The sequence below is a fragment of the Podarcis melisellensis genome (assembly GCF_964234715.1).
Source record: "Podarcis melisellensis genome assembly, chromosome: 5".
Classification (NCBI taxonomy): domain Eukaryota; kingdom Metazoa; phylum Chordata; class Lepidosauria; order Squamata; family Lacertidae; genus Podarcis; species Podarcis melisellensis.
The window spans coordinates 22398035-22420387 of NC_138537.1; the positions used below are offsets into that span (position 1 = coordinate 22398035).

Below are 22353 nucleotides of genomic sequence, written 5' to 3' on the forward strand. Positions count from 1 at the left end.
TGGGAGGGGAAGGGATGAGTTGTTGTGCAAGGGCAGAGTCATCCTGGTGCAAGCATAGCACCAGCCCTGCACTGACCTTCCTGCTCCTTGACTGTCTCCTGCCAAGTAAGCAATGTGATGCAGTTGATGGGAGGCCGGATGTGAGGTGATGCCCTTCCTCTCCCTATCAGCCACCTCTGTTCATGGCCACCTTGGGCTATGTTTTGAGACATCATCAATGATAGGAGGCAGCATCATGTAGGGTCCCAAGACATGAATCCCAAGTCTTCACAGGGCTGTGATTGTCATCCCCAAGGTGTGTGCTTCCATGGCACACTCTTTTGTGGACTACCACTGGGAGTGGGGAAGGAGGCAATATAGAACCTAAACCAGAGATGTGGAGCCTGCGGTACTCCAGATGTTGTTGAACTACAGATACCATCTCTAACCATTGGCCATGCTGGCTGGGGTTGGGTTGATGGAGTCCAACAGCACATGGTGGACCTCAGGTTCCATATCCCCATCCTAAAACATGGGGGAAAGGAAATACAGAGGAGGTGGCATTGACCCACATACCTTTTTAGTATTTATATGCCCCCCAACAACAAACACATTGTAGGCAACACACATTCTGTTCACCTAAAAGTCAACTCTCACAGTGTGAGAGTATTGGTGTTGCTGTTAGAGAATTTGAACAGCATTCTCAGAGAAGATCATGTCATCTTGACTTAGCCTGACTAAGCATATTCCGTACATTGCAGGGAAAATGAGAGTCTGACATTACGTGAAACCTGAAATGAAATGATTGATTGAAACAGGTTTCCCTTAATAATAAAATATGGCTAAACAAGAAAAATGAACAAAAATACTAAGTGTAGCTAACACAGTGCACTCCACAGTGGACTACAACTTCCATCATATCTGATCACAGGCCACACTGACTGGGGCTGATGGGAGCTGGAGTCAACATCTGCAGAGCAAGATGTTGGCTGTGCCTATGTGCTCCCAGAGCATGAGCTAGTTGTATATATGCATGGCACTCCTTCAGTGACTGCCACACAACTGTCTGTAGGTGAAGGATAGATGGCCACTGCTGAACACACACCTCCTTGTGGTTGTGTGAAGCTGCAAGGCCTTTCTAAGCATGAACAACTCACATGGATTACATGTTGCGTGGAGTTTTTATCATCTGTACCAACAAACAGGCTAATGATGACCTTCTTTCCATACTTAGAGTTTAATTCTGCGATAGACTTCTCTGCGTTCCACGAGGCACCTAAAACAGCAAAAACACGCTCACACTCAGCATTTTGACACATGCAACCCTACCCCTCATGAATATGCAGTATTTGAAAATGGAACTGGAGAAGAATAGTCCTACCATAATCGACGTCCCAGGAGTCTGATGCCACAGGCCAATCAGAAAAAGTTGGCAAGATGTCAATGAGTGGTTTGCCTCCTCTGCTATCAATAGCGGCTTGTGGGTGGAGGGAAAAACTTCCATGAGTTACTTGTCTTAAAAGCACATGACACTGACATATGGAAATAAGCCTAAATACACACACACACACACACACACACTTCTTCTTCGGAGGCCTTCTATCCCCTGGCAAAATTTATTTGAGACCAAAGTTCTTGGGGCTGGGGTGAGGAAATTGGTAAGCAAAAAGGGAAATGATATCTAGCAGTTAAAATATGACAGAATATATGGTGTTTTTTTAGCACTTCCTTTCAATTGTATCCATTCTAAACCCATTTAAGAATTAAGTCTTACGTTAATTTTCATATGAATTTATCCCCTACTGTTTCCTCTCCTCTCATTCTGGATGGATATATCTGCTAACTTGTTGCAGTCCCTTCTTTTCTATTGTGGCTTGTTTCCACGTGTTTTGAGTGGATTCCTACAAGAATGCATTTTCAGGTGTTGGCAGGACCCTCCTAAGAGAACCTGCTAGCTACTTGCATGAGAAACCCATCAACTAAGGCTGTGTACACACTATACCTTTAAAGCATATTGAAAGCACACACTTTTTCTGCATAGAATTATGGGTACTGTAGTTTACCCATCTCAGAGTTACAACTCCCAGCATTCCTGAACAAACTGCAGTGCCCAGAATTCTTTGAGGGGGAAAATGTTTTCAGGGAAATTAGACAAAGTTGGCTATTTAGTGAGCATTCATTCTGGTTTGTTTGCATGGAGGTTAGATGGTGTTGCATCAAAGCAAGCTGTATTCCACACTTTCCTATCAGTTTCTTTTTTCCTCAATAAGTTTGACCTGTGGGGAAAGTGGGTTTGCTGTGCAAGGGTTTCAAATGTACAACCAGAATTTGCTGGTATGTGATTGAAACCCACCACAAAACAGTGAGATGCCAGAGCTATTTTAAGAATTTCTATTGGTCTCTTCAAATATCCCCTAAATATTGCTAGGATATATTGAAATTTGCAATCAATATATTTACATATCATAATATTCTATAGGAATGGGTTTTTAAAGGTTTTTTTAATAATAAAATATGTGGAAATTAAAGTATATAAATAAATAAAATAAAATAAAGAAGCATGGAGAGAATAAGATAAGCCAATCCTTTTGTTAATATTAGTTTAAAATAGGTTCTACTGTACTGCACTGATCATATTGTACGGAAAAACCCAGGGACCATCAACAGCCACAGGACTGCAGGGACACCTCTCTTTTCATCAGCTCCTGAAGTCGGTCTGATCAAACTTTGCACCACTTGTTCCTGTTAATATTTTAAATTCTAGCATTTCTTGGGTGCCTTGGCAGAAAGCCGGTGTATAAATGCAACCAACCATAATAATAATAATAATAATAATGATGATGATGATGGCTGGGTTTCCCAAGCCACTCTGGGGTGCTTCCAAGACATAAAAACATAATAAAACATCAAACATTAATAGTAACAATCTGATCCAATATAAAAGTTGCAATAACTTTAAAATAAACAGCTTATATCAAACAAAGCAACATTCAACAATCAATCAGAACCTAATAGTAAAAAGTAAAATTAAACATCAGCAAATAATAATTAATCAGTTCAACCACAATAAAGAACTACCAATCTATAATCAATAAAAGTGACAGCAAGTCACAATGCATAAAATACCACAAAACATACAAAACCATGTAAAAGGATCAAATTGAGAAACAAAGAAGCACAACTTATAAAACTTAAAAAAATATATATCCCAGAATTCCTCTCTTCACAGTAGCTGTTGTTGTTCTCAAAGCCATAGTCTGAGGCAAGGCAGGTGGAAAAGCCGTTGCCTCATGAGGAACAGAAAGTCTCTCTCCCCTCACAGTTCATACATAGTAATAATAATAATAATTTATTATTTATACCCCGCCCATCTGGCTGAGTTTCCCCAGCAACTCTGGGCGGCTCCCAATCAAGTGTTAAAAACAGTACAGCATTAAATATTAAAAACTTCCCCGAACAGGGCTGCCTTCAGATGTCTTTTAAAGATAGGATAGCTGCTTATTTCCTTCACATCTGCAGGGTCTGTAGGATCTGTAGGATCAATATAAACATGTCTTTATATTGATCCTACCGGGGTGCCACAGAGCCAAATGGAATATTTTTTTTGCTATAGAGTGGTGTTATCTGGGAGCTGCAAGAACACAGAACAGAGCTCCATACCCTCCAACATTTCTTCGATGGAAAGAGGGATGTCCTATTCCATCATAATCATTTTATTATTTACACCCCAGCCACTCTGAGCGGCTTCCAACATATATATAAAAACATAACAAAACATTATCTAAAAACTTCGCTCTGCAGGGCTGCCCATGGGAAACAGGGGCCCTTGGATGGCCTGTGTCTCTCCCATGTGGCAATTTGCAAAGGAACTTACTTTCGTTTACACAAGACCTGTAGAGCGTTTTTGCTTTCTTGACAGCTTCTATATCATCACTCTTTGCCTTGTTGAGGGCGTCTGAAAAGAAGGGGGAATCAAATGTTGTAAATTAAAATTGGAGAACACTCAGGCCCAGAGGCCAAATGCAGCCTCCCCAGGTGTCTCCATGTGTCCTCATGACTGCTCCCCACACCCCTTCCTCTGCCACACATACTCTCCCCAGCTATACTCCTCACCTGCCTTGCTCTGCACCCTTCTAGGTGTCTTTGCCTGGTTGAAATGTATCTTGGAATTTGGACCATACATCGTGTTTTGCTGGGGCAGAGGATAAAGTGGGGTGTGCACAGAAACTATCCTACAGTCCAAGGCCAAATTCCCATGTGTTGTTCTGATCACTTTTGTCTCTAGCCCTGCTCACTGCTGGCATGTGGCCCCTGGGAGGCTGTCGAGAAGACAATGTGGCCCTTGGGCTTCAAAAGGTTCCCCGCTCCTGATATAATGTAATTTAAATTGTTCCTGTTATGTACTGAGTTGAATAGGATCCAAAATGCAGCAGTCTGATTGGTCCTAGAACAATAGGATCCAGAATGCAGCAGTCTGATTGGTCCGCAGGAGCCACCCAATCCAGCTCCAGGTGGAAATGAATCTGCAACCTGATTGGCCTACAAGAGAATCCCGGAATTAGCCAATCACGTGGCCCATTGTGTAAATAATGTATATAAAGCAGACGTTTTGGGGGAACTTCCATTCCTCAATACTATGAGCTGAATAAAGAGCATGAAATCCACACTCAACTCTGAGTATATTTCAGTTCCGTTCTGCAGGCATCGGTTCACACTGCAGCTTCAGTAACAATAACAGACAACTTCGACCAAAGAGCGCAATTTGAAGCCTCTTAAGTTTGCAAATGTTCTAAGGTCCACTTCGCATTCTTATCTCGCCTCTCTTCTCAGCCTCACTGGATGTCACAGCTATAAGTAACACTGAAAGTGTTCCTAGAACTATTTTATCTAATTTGGAATGCAGGTTGCTCTTCTTTTTTAAAAAAAATTATGCATGTAACCTGATGCACTAGAAACATCATATTTATGTGCCTATACAACATTTACAAACACTGCCAGTGTTGCTACAAGGTCAAATTACACTGCGTAACATACAAAGTAACTTGCTAGAGTCTCCTTCTTGAGCTCTCTTCTCTGCAACAGTTGTTTTGGTCTTTAGCGGCTTCTTTCAACATATGCAACTAACTATGAACGTGCTACCTGTTTCAGAAACTGTATATAATGGAAACTTCCTTCCTACAAATCCTAGAGACTTTTCCCTTTATTGATTACATTGCATGCATGTTCAGCATTCTGAACAATTCTTTCAATAGCAGGTACTGGAGTTGAGTTTATGGATCTAGGCAGGTGGTGGGTGGCCTGGAAAAAAATGGGAAAGCACTGTTCTAAGAGAAGTTGAGACACAAACCAATACAGGGTTTGCTTCTAAGCCAGAATTTACTTTCCTCCCTTTTTATGTTTTGAAAAGATACATATCTTGATAGAGTTGTCATATGCTTATGTTTAGAAAATGCCTAGATTACTGTACCTAAATGCAGGATATAAGGTGGGCCAACATTTGCTGCCAGTAAATTTAGCATCGTTCCCGGCTGAGTTGGCCTGAAAAAACCCCACCTACTTCTCACACCTAGGACAGCTGCCCACTCTTTCAGGGTCACGAGGACAGTGGATTCAGCTGTTCAAAGAGTCAGAATGCAATGCTGTGCTCTTCCTTCAGACTAGGACCGAAATTCACCCGAGTCTGAAATGGTCACTGTTTGCTTTTGCCAGACACAACAGAACAATTCCTAAGCTTGCATCCACACAACAGGAAAACAGACTAGGGTGATTTTAGGCAGTCTGGAGTATGGAAGAACTTCTATAAAACACATGGCCTCCCGACACATAGTTTGGAGGAGTGGAAGAGAAGAGAAGACCGAATGTTTCCAAATGTTTCGTCCACAAATTTATATCCCACTGACCTTTCAAAACAACTTCGAGTTCATCTCTCAAAATGTCAAAGTTACTATAACGGGAACTCGTCTCTGGAATGATGTTCTTCTTTAGCCATCCTCCACAGGCATACTGGTAAAAGTCTTTGCAAGGCTCTGAAGTAGCATCCATGTTGTCGATGATTCGGGCAGCTGACACAAGGAACAGACACCAAGGAAATTATAAAAAATAAAAATGAGGGTTTTTATGGAAGAAAAACAAGACAACGTTTGAATTACTAATACAAAAGGGATGAAATGTAGTTGCATTTTTGTAAAGTTTTTCTATAGATCTTGGGAGCCTTGCGACTACACGCTTTGTTGAGAATTAGTGGAGCATACTTCCAAGCAGAGATTGATTCATTGGTTTGTACCTACACTGGGGAATAGCTTTCATGATTAACACAATGAACCTACTCAGTTACAGAGTTACGAAATTTCTTCCATTCTACCCTGAGAAAAAGGTTGCGGACAGAGAGGGGAACTTTACAGCTGATTGATGTGATTCCGAACTTGGAGCACTTTAAAAGATGACAAGTAGTGGCACCAGATTTGGCTGATGCCCACATCACAAACCAAACCAGGTCAGTTCAGATGGATCTGGCTGAATCAGGTTGAGACAGCCCCTGGTTGCCCCCGGTTGGGTCAGCTCACTCAGAGCAATTTGGAAGTGTCAAGAGATTCCGGGGAGGGGAAGAAAGGGAGGTAGGTGACAGGCTTTGCAAAAGGCTGAATGGGGCTGTTTGCAATAAAGCTTTCAATAGCCCTGCCCTGCCGCTGTGGGTTAAACCACAGAGCCTAGGACTTGCCAATCAGAAGGTCGGTGGTTCGAATCCCTGCGACGGGGTGAGCTCCCATTGTTCAGTCCCTGCTCCTGCCAACCTAGCAGTTCGAAAGCACGTCAATGTGCAAGTAGATAAATAGGTACCTCTCCGGCAGGAAGGTAAACGGCATTTCCGTGCGCTGCTCTGGTTCGCCAGAAGCGGCTTAGTCATGCTGGCCACATGACCCAGAAGCTGGACGGCGGCTCCCTCAGCCAATAAAGCGAGATGAGCGCTGCAACCCCAGAGTTGGTCACGACTAGAGCTAATGGTCAGGGGTCCCTTTACTTTAGCCCTGCCCTGTACTTTGCCTCTATGTGCCTGTTGCCAGAGGGGAACACACACACAAACAGCCAAACTGCCCTGGATAACTCCAACCTGATCGGCAGTAATCTGGGACTGCCTCAATGCAATCCAGCTAGAACTGAAATTTGCTTAAATCATCCCAGTTCTGCCTGGGATCAGGAATTTGACTGGCTCCTACCTTTCAGTTGTATAACACATGAAGAGGGTACTTCAAAATTACTTTGAAGCAGCAGGCAGAACACTCAGCACACTGCATGGTTACAGTTCAGAGCAGGGAATACGGTCTTTCAAATGAAGCTATGATGATAGTATATCTTCAGAGCACAGATGGAGAACCTACAGCCCTCCAAATGTTGCTGCACCACAGTTCCCATCATCCATGACCATTGACCATGCTGGCTGGGGCTGATGGGAGTTGTAGTCCAACAACATCTGGATGGCAGCAAGTTCCCCATCCCTGTTTTAAATTTTTGGAGTTCGCTGAGAGCTCTAAATAAGAATAGGTTAGTCATCTGGTGGTTGAGGAGAGGTTGCCAAAGTGAGGGCTCTTCCAGACAATCTGCTCATTCATTCCTTCATTCATCCTGATTTGATTGCACAAAGCTTAGAGTTTGATCTATAGCAAACAAACATTCTGATTTGCTTATATCACAATGATAGTTCATCCTTCATTGTTTGCAGGACATTTACATGTCTTTCTGTTAATCATTCATTCATCCCACACTTTTCAGTCCATTGCTTTGTCACTCTCCAAACTGGAAAACGATGTTTCCTTAATTGAAATAAGTGGATTTGCTGTTTTGGGGCAACAGAATGCTTTAATCCACTTTACTTATGGACGTTTCAGTACAGTAGTACCTCGTGTTACAGAAATGCCCGCAACTCGAAGCGCTGCATCTGTGCAGGCGTGAAGCGCGATTTGTTACTTCTGTGCATGCACGAAGCACAATTTAGCACTTCTGCACATGCGCGAGCAGCGAAACCCAGAAGTAACCCATTCCAGTACTTTCAGGTTGCGTGGGACATAACGCAAAAAGATGCAACATGAAGCGGCCGCAACACGAGGTATGACTGGACTGTATATGATTGAATTTGTTCCACAAACAGTCTGGAGCAGGCTTCCTCAACCTCGGCCCTCCAGATGTTTTTGAGACTACAATTCCCAGCATCCTTGACCACTGGTCCTGCTAGCTAGGGATCATGGGAGTTGTAGGCCAAAAACATCTGGAAGGCCGAGGTTGAGGAAGCCTGGTCTGGAGGATTCTAGCTGGGGATGCAGGTAATGAGTAACCTGCATATACTTGTAATTATAAAGAAAACCTTTGTTAATGAAGTGCCCTCTTCACAAAAGCAATGCTTGAGCACCACGATAACAGGAGTCAACATTGCGAGTTTGTAGAGGTGCTCAAAAGACCAAGCAATTGGAAGCTCCAGGAAATGTATGCTTGATTCTGAATTCCGCCAGTGACTTGAATTGTTTCATACAGAAGTTAGACTTCCCGCATAAACTTGCCCATAGACCAAGATTATATTCAGAATCAGTCTCCAGAGGTTAAGTAATGGTTGTAGAACAGTGTGCCAACCATACCATTAGGCAGAGTGAGGCAGCTGCCTCAGGCGGATGATTTTCGAGTGTTGTGAAAGGGCAGCAAATTGTTACTTGCTTAATTTATTACTGTTGTATTTTTACTACAAGGGAAATATTATCAAAAAACAAGCAAACCTTGGCTGGCCTTCAGTAGTGTGCACCTGAAGGAGAAACCATTTATATAGTAAAGCACTCTGTCATCTTTGGGTGAAGGGTGGTATAGAAATTAAACAAACAAACAAACAAACAAACTGCTCACTCCAGCCATGGAAACAAAATCTCCAGGTTTATCTTGTACATTGGGTGCATACACGCCATACTTTAAAGCACACGTTCCCCCCCCCCACACACCCAAAAAGAACCCTGGGAACTGTAGTTTTAAAGGGATGCTACAAGTTGCAGCTCTGTGGGGGTAAACTACAGTTTCCAGGATTTTTTTTGAGGGGGGGAGAGAGGGAATGTGCTTTAAATGTATGGTGTGTACACAGCCCTCCTCTTGCATCTCTTCTGGTACCGGACAAAGATTCTTGCTTTCTCTCAGGTCATTTAAACTGTAGGAAATCTTACAGGTTTTATTTTGCTACTTGGTTTTGCACTTTTTTTTCTTAATTGCCTTGCTGTTTTACATATGAACCTGTTTGAAATTATACACTGAACAGTTTTTATGGTTTCCTAGTTTACCCATTTATTAATGCTTGGGAAATCCTAGAAGCATACTAGGCAAGGGGTCTGTCACTCTTGCACCTCTGGGTTGCTGCACAGCATTGCCTGTAGAAAACTAATTTATTTTATTCTATTCTCTACACTCAGATTGTCAAGATGAGGTTCTTCCTTTTAAATTATAGTTAAGGACTCTCTTCTTTCATGGAGTGCAATGTGACTTGAATTATTTTGTGATTTTCTCTCGGGAGATGGAAAGGTATTTCAGAATGCATCTGAAGAGAGCGTAATGAGCCTTACTACCCATGGATGTCTATTTGAAGAGCTAGAATACTAGGGATTTGCTTTAAAATAGCAAATTAAAAGTTTGCCTGGCTGGCCCTCTCTCTCCGCAAAGGATCTTAGCCTTGGTTCAGGTGTTCACCTCTGTACATTCTCAGAATGCATGGAAGGAGGAGACTAGAGCTGCAGGAACTTGGTCCATCTCCAAAATCCCCATCCTTGATGGCTCCAGCTCTGACTTTCATGCATTGAATTGGAAAGATTGAAAGGGGGACTCTCTGAGAATTTCACAGAAAGTGTTTAGAATTTTCTGTAGGTTTGGGAACTCTGATCATGCAGGGTTTCCAGTCATGTGCAACATTCTATACATGTCCTGATGAACCCTTCATGCTCAACACAGGAAAGCTACAGCCAGTGAAGAAGGAGGCATCATGAGTAATGCTAGCATGTGAAGTCCCATTGGTACCACCATGTGTTCTCAGGCCAGTGCACTCCCAATTCATGTTGGAAGGAGGGCAATAACTTTGAAAGGGGGTATTTTTCCAGTGGCTAGCCCACTGAATTAAAAACTGCAACAGATGGGTTCACATCTCAACTCTGAATATAAAAAAGGTAAAGGTAAAGGGACCCCTGACAATTAAGTTCAGTCGCGAACGACTCTGGAGTTTCGGCGCTCATCTGGCTTTACTGGCCGAGGGAGCCGGCATTTGTCTGCAGAGGTTTTTCTAAGTCATGTGGCCAGCATGACTAAGCTGCTTCTGGCGAAACCAGAGCAGTGCACGGAAACGCCGTTTACCTTCCCACCGGAGTGGTACCTATTTATCTACTTGCACTTTGATGTGCTTTTGAACTGCTGGGTTGGCAGGAGCTGGGACCGAACAACGGGAGCTCACCCCATCGCTGACCTCCTGATCAGCAAGTCCATGGCTCAGTGGTTTACACCACAGTGCCACCCGTGTCCCAACTTTGAATATAGTGGGCCACTAAAATACTTCTCAGCTCCTACCTAGGTAGGTAAAGGTAAAGGTAAAGGACCTCTGGATGGTTAAGTCCAGTCAAAGGCTATGGGGTTGTGGCGCTCATCTTACTTCAGTATGATGGAGCCAGCGTTTGTCCACAGACAGCTTTCCAGGTCATGTGGCCAGCAGGACTAAACCACTGCAGTGGAACACTGTGATGGAAACGAGAGTGCATGGAAATGCTGTTTACCTTCCCACTGCAGCAGTAACTCTTTTATCTACTTGCACTGTTCTGCTTTCAAACTGCTGGGTTGACAGGAGCTGGGGCAGAGCATCAGGAGTTCACTCTGTCACAGGGATTTGAACTGTCAACCTTCTGATTGGCAAGCCCAAGAGGCTCTGTGGTTTAGACCACAGCGCCACCCACCCCCCTACCTACCTACCTACGCCATCACAGGTGTAGTGCACGGAACAGATAAGGTATTAGAAATACCTGCTAGAATAGTGGCTAGCCTGTTAGGACCATCAAACAAATGGAGACATTCCTACTCTCTCCTTTTCCTATCTAAATGCACATATAAGGTGAGGTCCGGTCCTGGCAATGTAGGCTGCTGTGCATCCACACCTGTCCAGTGGTGTTGTGGATAGGCATGTACCAATATTGTAGTGACCACTTCCTTTTTCATTCAGCTGGAGCATGTGCAGAGAGGAAAAGACATGGATAACCTAATCAAGGGATGGGGTGTCTGTAAGCAAACCCAGGCTTGTGGACGGTAGAATCTAGAATCAATCTAGATTGAAAGCAGCATGTTGGATTCTGCTACTTCTTAGCGCTACAAAGGAGTTACGTGCGTACACAGGCTAGATCTACGCAAGTCTCTCTCATAATCATGGAGTCTACAAAGCAAATGTCCCAATACAGAAAATGAGTCACTGCTGGGTAGACTTTGCAGACCACCTATTAGGCAATTTAAGTAGTGGATCAAGCACTTTCAGTCTTAAAACTATCTAGCATCTACATTTGGTTAGCTAATAGCTATGTCTTTCATCCAAGTTACAAAGACTTCTCTCTTAAGTACAACAACAGAAAAACCTGTGGTGGAGGGTTCTGTAGATGAGACAGCTGCAGACAGATGGCTTATGAGCTTTATGGTTGACGCTGCCAAGATGTTAATTCTGTGAAACCACAACAAATAACACTGAGGGAGGTATTTTAAGGCAGGCATGGTTTTTTGGGTGGTTTTCCCCCCACTTCTTCTTCCATGACGAACATGGATTCCTCCCAAATAAGATATAAGGGTGGGAGTCAAAGGAAGATATGCTTGGCAATGTCAAAGGTGAGAAGAAAGATGTCTGTGAAAAGACGTTCAGATCTGAGGAGTAGGAAGTGGGCGGACACAGTTTCAATCACAGAACATCCAATCAGAAATGGTCAAGGCAACAACTGGAGGTCAAAACGTAACTCTGCAGATATGCCTGCATGCATGCCGTACATTTAAAGCACATTATTTCTCCCAGCTGGTTAAGGGTGCTGGGAATTGTAGCTCTATGAGGTGGACACTCTCCAGCAGTTAGCAGCTGGACAGCAGACTGAGCAGGCAAACAGGTTATCCTTTGCACGCAAGGGTGGCTTTCCCTCTGAAATTTTGCCTGCATTTGCATCTATACGTATAAATTATCATATGAAAAATCTATGAAAATGTGTGCCATTGGCTTAAGCCCTGAGTTCTTTAAGCAGGGTCCTGGCAGCCTTGCTGAGGTGCAGAGAAGGCAAGCTGCCTATGTCAGAGGTGTAAGGTAAAGGTAAAGGTACCCCTGCCCGTACGGGCCAGTCTTGCCAGACTCTGGGGTTGTGCGCCCATCTCACTTAAGAGGCCAGGGGCCAGCGCTGTCCGGAGACACTTCCGGGTCACGTGGCCAGCGTGACATCGCTGCTCTGACGAGCCAGAGCTGCACACGGAAACGCCGTTTACCTTCCCGCTGGTAAGCGGTCCCTATTTATCTACTTGCACCCGGAGGTGCTTTCGAACTGCTAGGTTGGCAGGCGCTGGGACCGAGCAGCGGGAGCGCACCCCGCCGCAGGGATTCGAACCACCAACCTTTCGATCGGCAAGTCCTAGGCGCTGAGGCTTTAACCCACAGGTGTAGAACCTCTTTATTTCACCCCCCCAAAAAAAATTGACATCAGGACAAAACAAAAAACAGGAGGATGTGGTGTGTGTGTGTGTGAGAGAGAGAGAGAGAGACAGACAGACAGACAGACAGACAGACAGACAGAGAGAAGCAGGCCTCTCCAATAACGTTCTAATTTATCTCTACTAACTGTCATACTTCTCGATAAACTACTCAAGGGCTTCAAATATCTCTTTCTCATTTTTCGATTACTCAGCACAGAACAACATTGTCCAATCCCTCTACGGCATATGGCTTGGGCTTATTTTAAAATAGTAAACAGAAAGGGGGGGGGGTAAATCACACAATTCCTGTGTTATAGAGCTTCCTTCCAGGAGAATTGGTTCCAAGAATGACAGCCACAAATAGAGTGGTCCTGAGACACTCCCAAAGTCCAGCTGAGGCACATGGCAATAAGTGTGGGGTGATGGGAGAAGGAAAATTGAGGACAGAAAGGAAATCAGCCCCTAACAGCTTAAGCAACACATTTAATCAATCCGTTCTCACTGTTTCTCTTCTCATTATTTTAGTGCCACCCCCGCCTTTTTCTCCTAGGAAGGAAAGAAAAACAGCCCGTGGTGGGAACAAATAAGTCTTATGAATTTAGCTTGGCTGTGATTAGTAGCGTCCCAGAAGGCTGCACAGACACCATGCATCACTGGCGGAGAAAGAGGAATGTGGGGGGAGCGCACTGCCCCCGGCAGCATGATCCTAGGACCCTCGTACCTACGGGACCACCTCTCCTGGTATGTCCTACAGAGGAACTTCAAACAAAAACATCCTGAAGTCCCAGGCCACAGGGAGGTTAGGCTGGCCTCAACTAGAGCCAGGGCTTTTTTGGCTGTGGCTCCAATCTGGTGGAACACTCTGTCACAAGAGACTAGGGCCCTGCGGGACTTGACATCTTTCTGCAGGGCCTGCAAGACAGAGCTGTTCCACCAGGCCTTTGGTCAGGGCACAGCCTGACTCCCTCCTTTGGCAATCTTCACAGAACTTTAGCCTAATGGTTGCCATCAATTTGAGTTGAATTAATTTTAATGAAATGATTCTAGAATGTTGTATTATTTTATTGTTGTTGGCCGCCCTGAGCCTAGCTTCGGCTGGGGAGGGCGGGATATAAATATAATTTATTATTATTATTATTATTATTATTATTATTATTATTATTATTATCCCGGCAGGGTGCCATTGAGGCTGTTCCCCCGCCCATGCTGGGCGCCCTGCCCCTGCAGGCAGCACGCCACACGCCCAGGATGTGGTCCGCGCCCCCAGGACGAGCGCCAGCCCTGCGCCCACTTGCTCTCCGCCCCCCGGTGCTGGAGTATGAAGCTCCACCACTGCCATGCATTGCAGCCAATTGCATAGTAGTGCAGGCAATCTGTTGCACCTAGTGCTGCACCCGCATGCTGCTGAGCTCCTAATGTATGTATTTCTGCATCCCTAGGAACCCCCTAAGTACCACTCCTTTTTTTTTTTTTTAGTTGCCTAGCTTCACTTCCGGACTGAAAAGCACTTGAGTTTGCTGTTGAAAAGAAATACATGAATCTTAACCAGTGGAACAGTCACTCCCATCTGCAGCCCGATAGTATTCAAAGAGGCTATTAGAAAAGTAAGCTGTTTTTTTTTTTTAAAAAAAAAATCCAATTTAAACCCCCATAATTGCAGAAGGAGAAGAACATGGATCACAATCTGAAATCCTGGTATTATTCGCCATTGTCGGGTTTTTCATATATTACTTAGCAAATGCTGTGGTTCTTCACAACATTGAATTTATCCAATTCTTTGTAGATTGCTTCACTTTGCACTGGTTCCAGGAAAATGGAATCTGTGATATGAGCTTGCTGAATGCCTCTAGATTATCGTTGCAAGCTGTAACCAGTTTAATGGAGTACTGTGCTGGAAATGTCTTTTAAAACAAAAAACAAAACAAAACCCACCATCAATTAATGAGAGAAGAAATTGCATTCAAAAATTATTGTTATGAATTTGGGAGAGGGTGGTGGTGGAAGAGGGCTGTATGCGAGCTCCTTCTAACCCCTGGATTCTGCAAGTATAAGCCAGGCTAGCTTCCTGTGTTGAGGCGATAGCCTGGGTGATGGGCCATTAAGGGAAACAAAGGAAGGGACAAGGCAGAGCGATGAGGCAGAGTTTAGAGCTGAGATTCAGTGACAGTGACCCTAGAAGTAAAGAAGCAAGTTGGAGAGAGAGTCAGAGAAACTTTTGAGAGCAATGTTTGATTTCTGTTGGAATCCAGTGCTGGGCTTATGGAGGAGGCAAGACCAACTTGGGGTATAATGGTGGGAACCCCTCCATTGTAGGCTCGGGTTGCATATACAGTGGTACCTCGGGTTACATATTGTCAGGGTTTCTGGGAGAGAGGAGGAGATGACAGAGGAGACGGAGAGCGAGTGGGAGGAGGGGCAGAAGGATGAGGAAGAAGATGACGGAATTCTGAGGGAATCCACGAGTCTGAGCAGCGAGTCAGAGGATTCTCAAAAGGGGGTTACCTTAATCAAGCAAAAGGGAGGAGAAGGGAGAAGCGGAGAGGAGCCCAGTGGAAGACAGACGCAGCAAGAGGCGTCTCAGCCGGAACGGAGTAAAGGGGGTGGAGTCGTCAGCCTCTCGGAGGGAGCAGGATTAGGAGAGAACAGAGAAAGGGGGTTGGAGCAAGGTGTTCAGCCGGAAAGGGTGGAGAGCAGAACAAGGGGTGGTGTAGCGGTCGAAAGAAAGGTCAGCAGCAACGTACGCGCGCCAAGTTCAAACGTAGAGGCGCGCGGAAGTGGAGAGAGCTCAGGGGAGGAGCCCGGCCCTAAAGCCAGAAGGAGGGGGGAAGAGGCGGCAGAGGATTCAGCCTCAGGCGAGTCACGGAGAGAGGGAACCCAGGGGGGCAGGAAGACCCTGCGGAAAAGAAAGGAGAGGAAGAGGTGGTCTAGAGCCAGGCTATTAAGTTGGTGTGGAAGAGGGGAGGAGTCAGAGGGGACTTCAGCGGTCTAACGTGACAGACGTACGGCCACGATGCTGAACTGTACGAGAAGCAGAAATCTTCAATAAACTTTTCCTGTAAATAAACTGCAACGGAGTGAGGTCTCTGGTGAGCTGGGACCCGTCCTGGGTGGCCGTGACAGTAAGTCCCCTCTCCGAAAGCAAAAAATTTTTTTTGCGAAGCTCACGAACGGGAGCAGCCATGAGCGCTGAGGAGCAGCTGGTTGCACTGCGGGATCAGGTTACCGCTCTCACATCGGCAGTCATTGCTTCGCAGAAGAAGAATGACGACTTGGAGAAGACGTGCCAGGATTTGCAAGCAAGGTGGGAACACGCGGACAGGGCGGGGGCCCCAGGTTCCAGAGCGGAGGGCATTGCGCTTGGACGGAGGGGGGGTGCCCTGGTTCCGCATTTTAATGGCAACTTGCAAGACTATCCCAATTTCAGAGCGGACGTCGTATATGCACTGCATTTACTCCGTCACGATTTTAAAGATGAGGAGGAGAAAGTGGGGTTCATTGTTTCGCACCTGCATGGGGAGGCCAGGGCTTGGCTACGCAATCTGTGGCGCGAAGATGGACCGGCCCGTCGCAATTCAACTGCGTTCATCAAAGCGATGGATTCTTGTTTTCAATCCTCTGTGGATGTGGACATTGCGCGCCGTCAAATGCACGGGCTGAGGCAGGGGAAAGCGACTGTGCGCCAATACCACTCTAAATTTTTTGCATTGCTCACCGCCTTAGATTGGCCAAAGGACAGTAAGCCGGTCAGAGATCTTTTTTGGGAGGGATTGAGCCCCCCCATCAAGGATGAGATCGCTAGGGGGGACAGACCCCAGACCCTAGAAGACGTGGTGCAACGGGCTTTAGCTATTGGAATTCGACATGAGGGACGTCCGTGGCACGAGGAGGACGGGTCCCAAGCGCGTGCGCAAGCGAGGACTCTCCCTTTTGTGCACAGGGATTTCAGCCGTGCGCACCCCTCGCCAATGGGGAAGGACAGCGAGGAGCCAATGGAGATTGGTGGTGCTAGGGCTCAGAAGCCATCCCAGAGCCCTGTCCCTGGTGCAGCCAAAGCGAAGCCTCCTAGAGGAACCAGGAAGTGTTACATCTGTGACAGTGCGCACCATATGGCGAAAGAGTGCCCCCAGAGGCTCCAGAAGCACACTGCAGCACTGGCAACTGTAACAGCAGAGGTGCAACCAGGGGAGCAGCTTCAGGGAAACGACAGTGCCTGGCTGGAAGCAGAGCTACTGGGGCTCAGCCAGGCGGATCTGTAGACAAGCCCCCAGCATCACTGCAGAGCGTGGACCCTTTGCCTCCCAGACCGGCAGTTCTGCTCACAGCAACACTCCAGTTGCCTGATGGGAGACTCCTCGAGGTTCCAATAACGATCGATTCGGGAAGCAACGCCGACTTCGTGGGACTGCAGTTCGTTAAGCAGCACAACATGGCGCTCCTGCCTGCAACGACGCCTCTGAACGTGGTCACGGTAGACGGCAGGAAGTTGCTGGGGGGGCAAGTGGTGCAGCAAACCCCTCCCATGATGATGCAGATTGGCAACCATCGAGAACTTATTAGTTTCAATGTCACCCACTTATCGGACACACCCATCGTGTTAGGCATGAGTTGGCTGGAGAGGCACAGTCCCGCGGTTGCGTGGTACCAGCGGCAGATCACCTTTTGTTCATCGTATTGTGCTCAGCATTGCTTTCAGACCGATCAGGGAGGAGAAGCCGAGCAGCAGTTGCATCTGGGTATGGTGCAAACAGTGCCTCACAAGTACCAGGACTTCTTGGAGGTTTTCTGTGAGAAGGAAGCTGACAAGTTGCCGCCTCACAGACCTTACGACTGCGCGATTGATTTAGTGCCAGGGGCGCAACTGCCTGCTGCCAAGCTGTACTCCATGTCGGAAGACGAGATGCAAGAGCTTCGGGAGTTCATAGACCATAACCTCAAGCGAGGTTTCATCCAGGAATCTAAAGCAGCGGGTGGCAGCCCTGTGTTCTTTGTGAAGAAGAAAAACACGCCCCAAAAAAGGCTTATAGTGGATTACAGGTTCATAAACAGCTTGACTAAGCCCAAAGCTTTCCCCATGCCCAAAATTGACGACCTTTTAGCGACCGTCAGGAGGGGCAAGATTTTCACCAAGCTGGACCTACGTGGAGCTTACAATCTCATCCGCATCCGGAAAGGAGATGAGTGGAAGACCGCCATGTTCACCCCTCTGGGCACATACGAATACAGAGTCATGCCTTTCGGTCTCCAAAATGGCAGCCACGTTTTTCAAGCATTTATGCACCACGTGCTAGCAGGTCTCCTCTACAAGAAGTGTGTCTGCTTTCTCGACGATATCCTGATTTTCTCGGAATCGCCGGAGGATCACGATAAGGACGTGAGGGAGGTCCTGCAGAGGCTGAAGGACCACAGGCTGTACGCCAAGTTGGAAAAATGCCAGTTTGATGTCAGAGAGGTTGATTTCCTTGGCTACAAGTTGTCCGACGAGGGACTGGCCATGGACAGGGCTAAGGTTCAAGCGCTGTTGGACTGGAAAAGCCCTCGAAATCGGAAAGAGGTCCAGAGGTTCATCGGCTTTGCCAATTTTTACCGCAAGTTTATTAAAGGTTTTGCGAACGCGACGGCGGCTATCACTGACACCCTCAGTTCCAAGAAGAAGAAGTTCGTCTGGACCGAACAAGCGGAGCGGTCCTTCCGGACGCTTAAAGGTCTTTTCGCCTCCGAAGAGCAGCTGCTCCACGTGAATCCCGGCAGACCCATGCGGGTAGAGACCGATGCGTCAGACAGAGCGGTTGGGGCCGTTCTTTTGCAAGAGGATTCGCAAGGCAACTGGAGACCGGGTGCGTTCTACTCCCGGAAGCTCAGCAAGACGGAGCGCAATTATACCATATGGGACAGGGAGTTGTTGGCCATTCATGCAGCTTTCAAAGCGTGGCGACACTTCTTAATAGGAGCCAAGCACACGGTGCAAGTCCGCACGGATCACAAGAACTTAGAGTATTGGTGGACGGCTAAGTTACAGACCCAGCGACACATGCGCTGGGCGGAGTTCTTTGCGGATTTCGACTTCAAAATAGAATACATCCCAGGAGACTCCAATGTTATTGCAGACGCGCTGTCCCGAAAGCCGCAATACTTGGAGGAAGCAGCTCCAATCGCAGCAAAGCACATTTTCGCACCGCAGGCGTGGACGTGCGCTACCATCGCAGTCGACCTGGACGCGGTGCGACGCGCGTTGCAAAGGGATCAGTTTGCACAGTCCAAGATGGAGGAGCTACGCGGAGGGTCGCGAGACAACGATGAGTTCCAATTGCAAGATGGACTTTTGACTCGTAAGGGTGCCCTTTACGTGCCCACCGACGATCTTCGAGCCAAGGTTCTGCAACAATTGCATGACGCCCCTAGTGCAGGCCATTTCGGCAAAGAGAAGACGATGGAGTTGGTGGCTAGAGACTTTTGGTGGCCCCAGATGAGAGGAGAGGTGGCGGACTACGTCGCCAGGTGTGATATCTGCCAGAGGTCCAAACCAGTGCACCAGAAGCAGGCGGGATTGCTAGAACCGCTGGAGACACCGCAGCAACCGTGGGAGAGGGTAGCGTTGGACTTTGTTACGGACCTGCCCAGCTCCAGAGGTAAGACGGCGGTGTTAGTGGTGGTGGACTTGTTCACCAAGATGGCGCATTTCATCCCTTGTGCCAAGGTGGCGACGGCAGAACAGACCGCAAAGCTCTTCATCGATCACGTCTTCAGAGTGCATGGACTTCCGCAGTCCGTCTTGTCCGACAGGGGGCGCCAGTTTGTTTCCACTTTCTGGCGAAAGCTTCTGGGCATCTTGCACGTCAAGATCAACCTGACATCGGCGAGACATCCACAAACCAACGGTCAAGCGGAGAGGGTCAACGCGATCATGCAGCAGTACCTGCGGTGCTACGCCAACCAGCGACCTGCGGCGTGGGTGGACTATCTGCCGATGGCTGAATTCGCCTACAACAACACGAAACACGCATCCACCGGGGTGACGCCTTTCTTCGCGAACAATGGCCGTCATCCCAGAACCTTCCCGAGATTTGCGGCACCAGGAGGGGGGGGGCCTCAAGATGCCGACCAGTTTGCAGCGGAGTTGCAAGAGGTGCACGAGGAGCTGCGGAGACATTTGGAGCTGGCAAAACAGGCGTATAAGGTGCAGGCCGATAAGCACAGGAGGGCGGGAGAGGACATCCAGGTTGGGGACTGGGTGTGGTTAGCAGCCCACGCGATGCCGGCCAGGTCATTGGCCAAGAAGAAGTTAGGACACAGGCAGCTAGGGCCATATCAAGTTGAGGCTAAGATCAATCCGGTGGCTTTTCGTCTAGCCCTTCCGGAGGGTTCCAGGGTGCACCCGGTCTTTCATAGGTCGGTGCTCACTCCCTACAAAACCCCACACAGGTTTCAAGAGTCAGGAGCACCCCCAGAGCCACGTAGGAGGGCGCCTGAGGGGGGGAAATCGCCAAGACCAGAACCTCTTAACGAGGTCACAGAGATACTGGACTCGAGATGGGGGGAGGAGGGAGTTGAATATTTTCTAGCCAGGGAAGGCACTCCGGCCTCTGCCAATAGCTGGGTGCCGGGTTACGCGTTGGACGAACCCCTGTTGAAGGAGGAGTTCCATGCACTTTTTCCGCACAAGCCCATGCCCGAGGAGTATTTTGATGATTGGCTTTTCACGCCCACTTTGTCAGACAGCACGTTCGAGGGTTTCTCCTCACCCGAGGGCCATACGCCCGAAACAAGCCCGGCCAGGGATCCGAGACTGGGGGAGGAGGAGACAGGCCCTTGTTGGTGGGTGGATCAGCCAAGGGAGGCATGGAGTCAGAGATGGATGGTAGGTCCTTGGCAGGCAGCGCCAGGAGAAGCAGTGAAGGAGGGAGAGACTGTGAGGTCTGTGGGTGGGGAACCCGAGTTCGAACACACATATACGGAGATGACAGAGGAGAACGTTGAAGTGGACAACTTGTATCCTGAACCGACCCCGGAAGAACCACGTTTTCCTCAACCTGCACCCGGCGAGCGGGAGGGGGGAAGGGGGGGCTTCGAGGGGGGGATGGATGTCAGGGTTTCTGGGAGAGAGGAGGAGATGACAGAGGAGACGGAGAGCGAGTGGGAGGAGGGGCAGAAGGATGAGGAAGAAGATGACGGAATTCTGAGGGAATCCACGAGTCTGAGCAGCGAGTCAGAGGATTCTCAAAAGTGGGTTACCTTAATCAAGCAAAAGGGAGGAGAAGGGAGAAGCGGAGAGGAGCCCAGTGGAAGACAGACGCAGCAAGAGGCGTCTCAGCCGGAACGGAGTAAAGGGGGTGGAGTCGTCAGCCTCTCGGAGGGAGCAGGATTAGGAGAGAACAGAGAAAGGGGGTTGGAGCAAGGTGTTCAGCCGGAAAGGGTGGAGAGCAGAACAAGGGGTGGTGTAGCGGTCGAAAGAAAGGTCAGCAGCAACGTACGCGCGCCAAGTTCAAACGTAGAGGCGCGCGGAAGTGGAGAGAGCTCAGGGGAGGAGCCCGGCCCTAAAGCCAGAAGGAGGGGGGAAGAGGCGGCAGAGGATTCAGCCTCAGGCGAGTCACGGAGAGAGGGAACCCAGGGGGGCAGGAAGACCCTGCGGAAAAGAAAGGAGAGGAAGAGGTGGTCTAGAGCCAGGCTATTAAGTTGGTGTGGAAGAGGGGAGGAGTCAGAGGGGACTTCAGCGGTCTAACGTGACAGACGTACGGCCACGATGCTGAACTGTACGAGAAGCAGAAATCTTCAATAAACTTTTCCTGTAAATAAACTGCAACGGAGTGAGGTCTCTGGTGAGCTGGGACCCGTCCTGGGTGGCCGTGACACATATGCTTCAGGTTACAGACTCCGCTAACCCAGAAATATTACCTCGGGTTAAGAACTTTGCTTCAGGATGAGAACAGAAATCGTGCTCCGGCGGCATGGCTGCAGCAGGAGGCCCCATTAGCTAAAGTGGTGCTTCAGGTTAAGTACAGTTTCAGGTTAAGTACGGACCTCCGGAACGAATTAAGTACTTAACCTGAGGTATCACTGTATGTGTAAACAAACCATATATCATAAAGACACCACAGTTTCCATGGTGTCCCTTTTCCATGAACCCTGGGTGAGTGCCTTGAACCCCTAGACTCTTGCACCACTCAGAGACTGGGGTTGCAGTGGCGTGCAACATTATTAAAGGGGAGAAAAAATGTTGGCAAAGTTCTCGTGACTGGGGTTCAGGCTATTTGTTTCCCTTTCCTTGCTTTTTTTAGGCAGCTGAAGGGAGTTTGTGATGAGTTTCCTTTATTTCACCCTACAAAGTATCTCCCCAGTGGTCTGAACTCGGCAGCCTTCCGTGGTGCCACACTTTAATTGAAAACCCTGAGCAAGACACATCAGGAGAGACATCTCCTCCCATGAGGAATTTTCAGATGAGGAAGCACAGAGTGGCTGCGAAGCATGGGTAGGCAAACTAAGGCCATGGGCCAGATCCAGCCCAATCGCCTTCTAAATCCGGCCCGCACACGGTCTGGGAATCAGCATGTTTTTACATGAGTAGAATGTGCCCTTTTATTTAAAATGCATCTCTGGGTTATTTGTGGGGCATAGGAATCCGTTCATTTCTCCCCCAAAATATAGTCCGGCCCCCCACAAGCTCTGAGGGACAGTGGA

At 47.7% G+C, this 22353-nt stretch overlaps 1 protein-coding gene across 2 annotated transcripts in view; it reads right to left on the reverse strand.

Annotated features, from left to right (window-relative positions):
* MME (membrane metalloendopeptidase) overlaps positions 1 to 22353 on the reverse strand; it is a 64362-nt gene that overhangs the window by 36950 nt on the left and 5059 nt on the right. For both annotated transcript variants that reach the window (XM_081910969.1, XM_081910968.1), the window contains exons 4-7: positions 5880 to 6041; positions 3854 to 3934; positions 1361 to 1456; positions 1137 to 1255 (exon numbers count right to left, since the gene is read on the reverse strand). In XM_081910969.1, coding sequence (XP_081767095.1) covers positions 1137 to 1255; positions 1361 to 1456; positions 3854 to 3934; positions 5880 to 6041 — 458 coding nt within the window. The remainder of the gene's footprint in view (positions 1 to 1136; positions 1256 to 1360; positions 1457 to 3853; positions 3935 to 5879; positions 6042 to 22353) is intronic.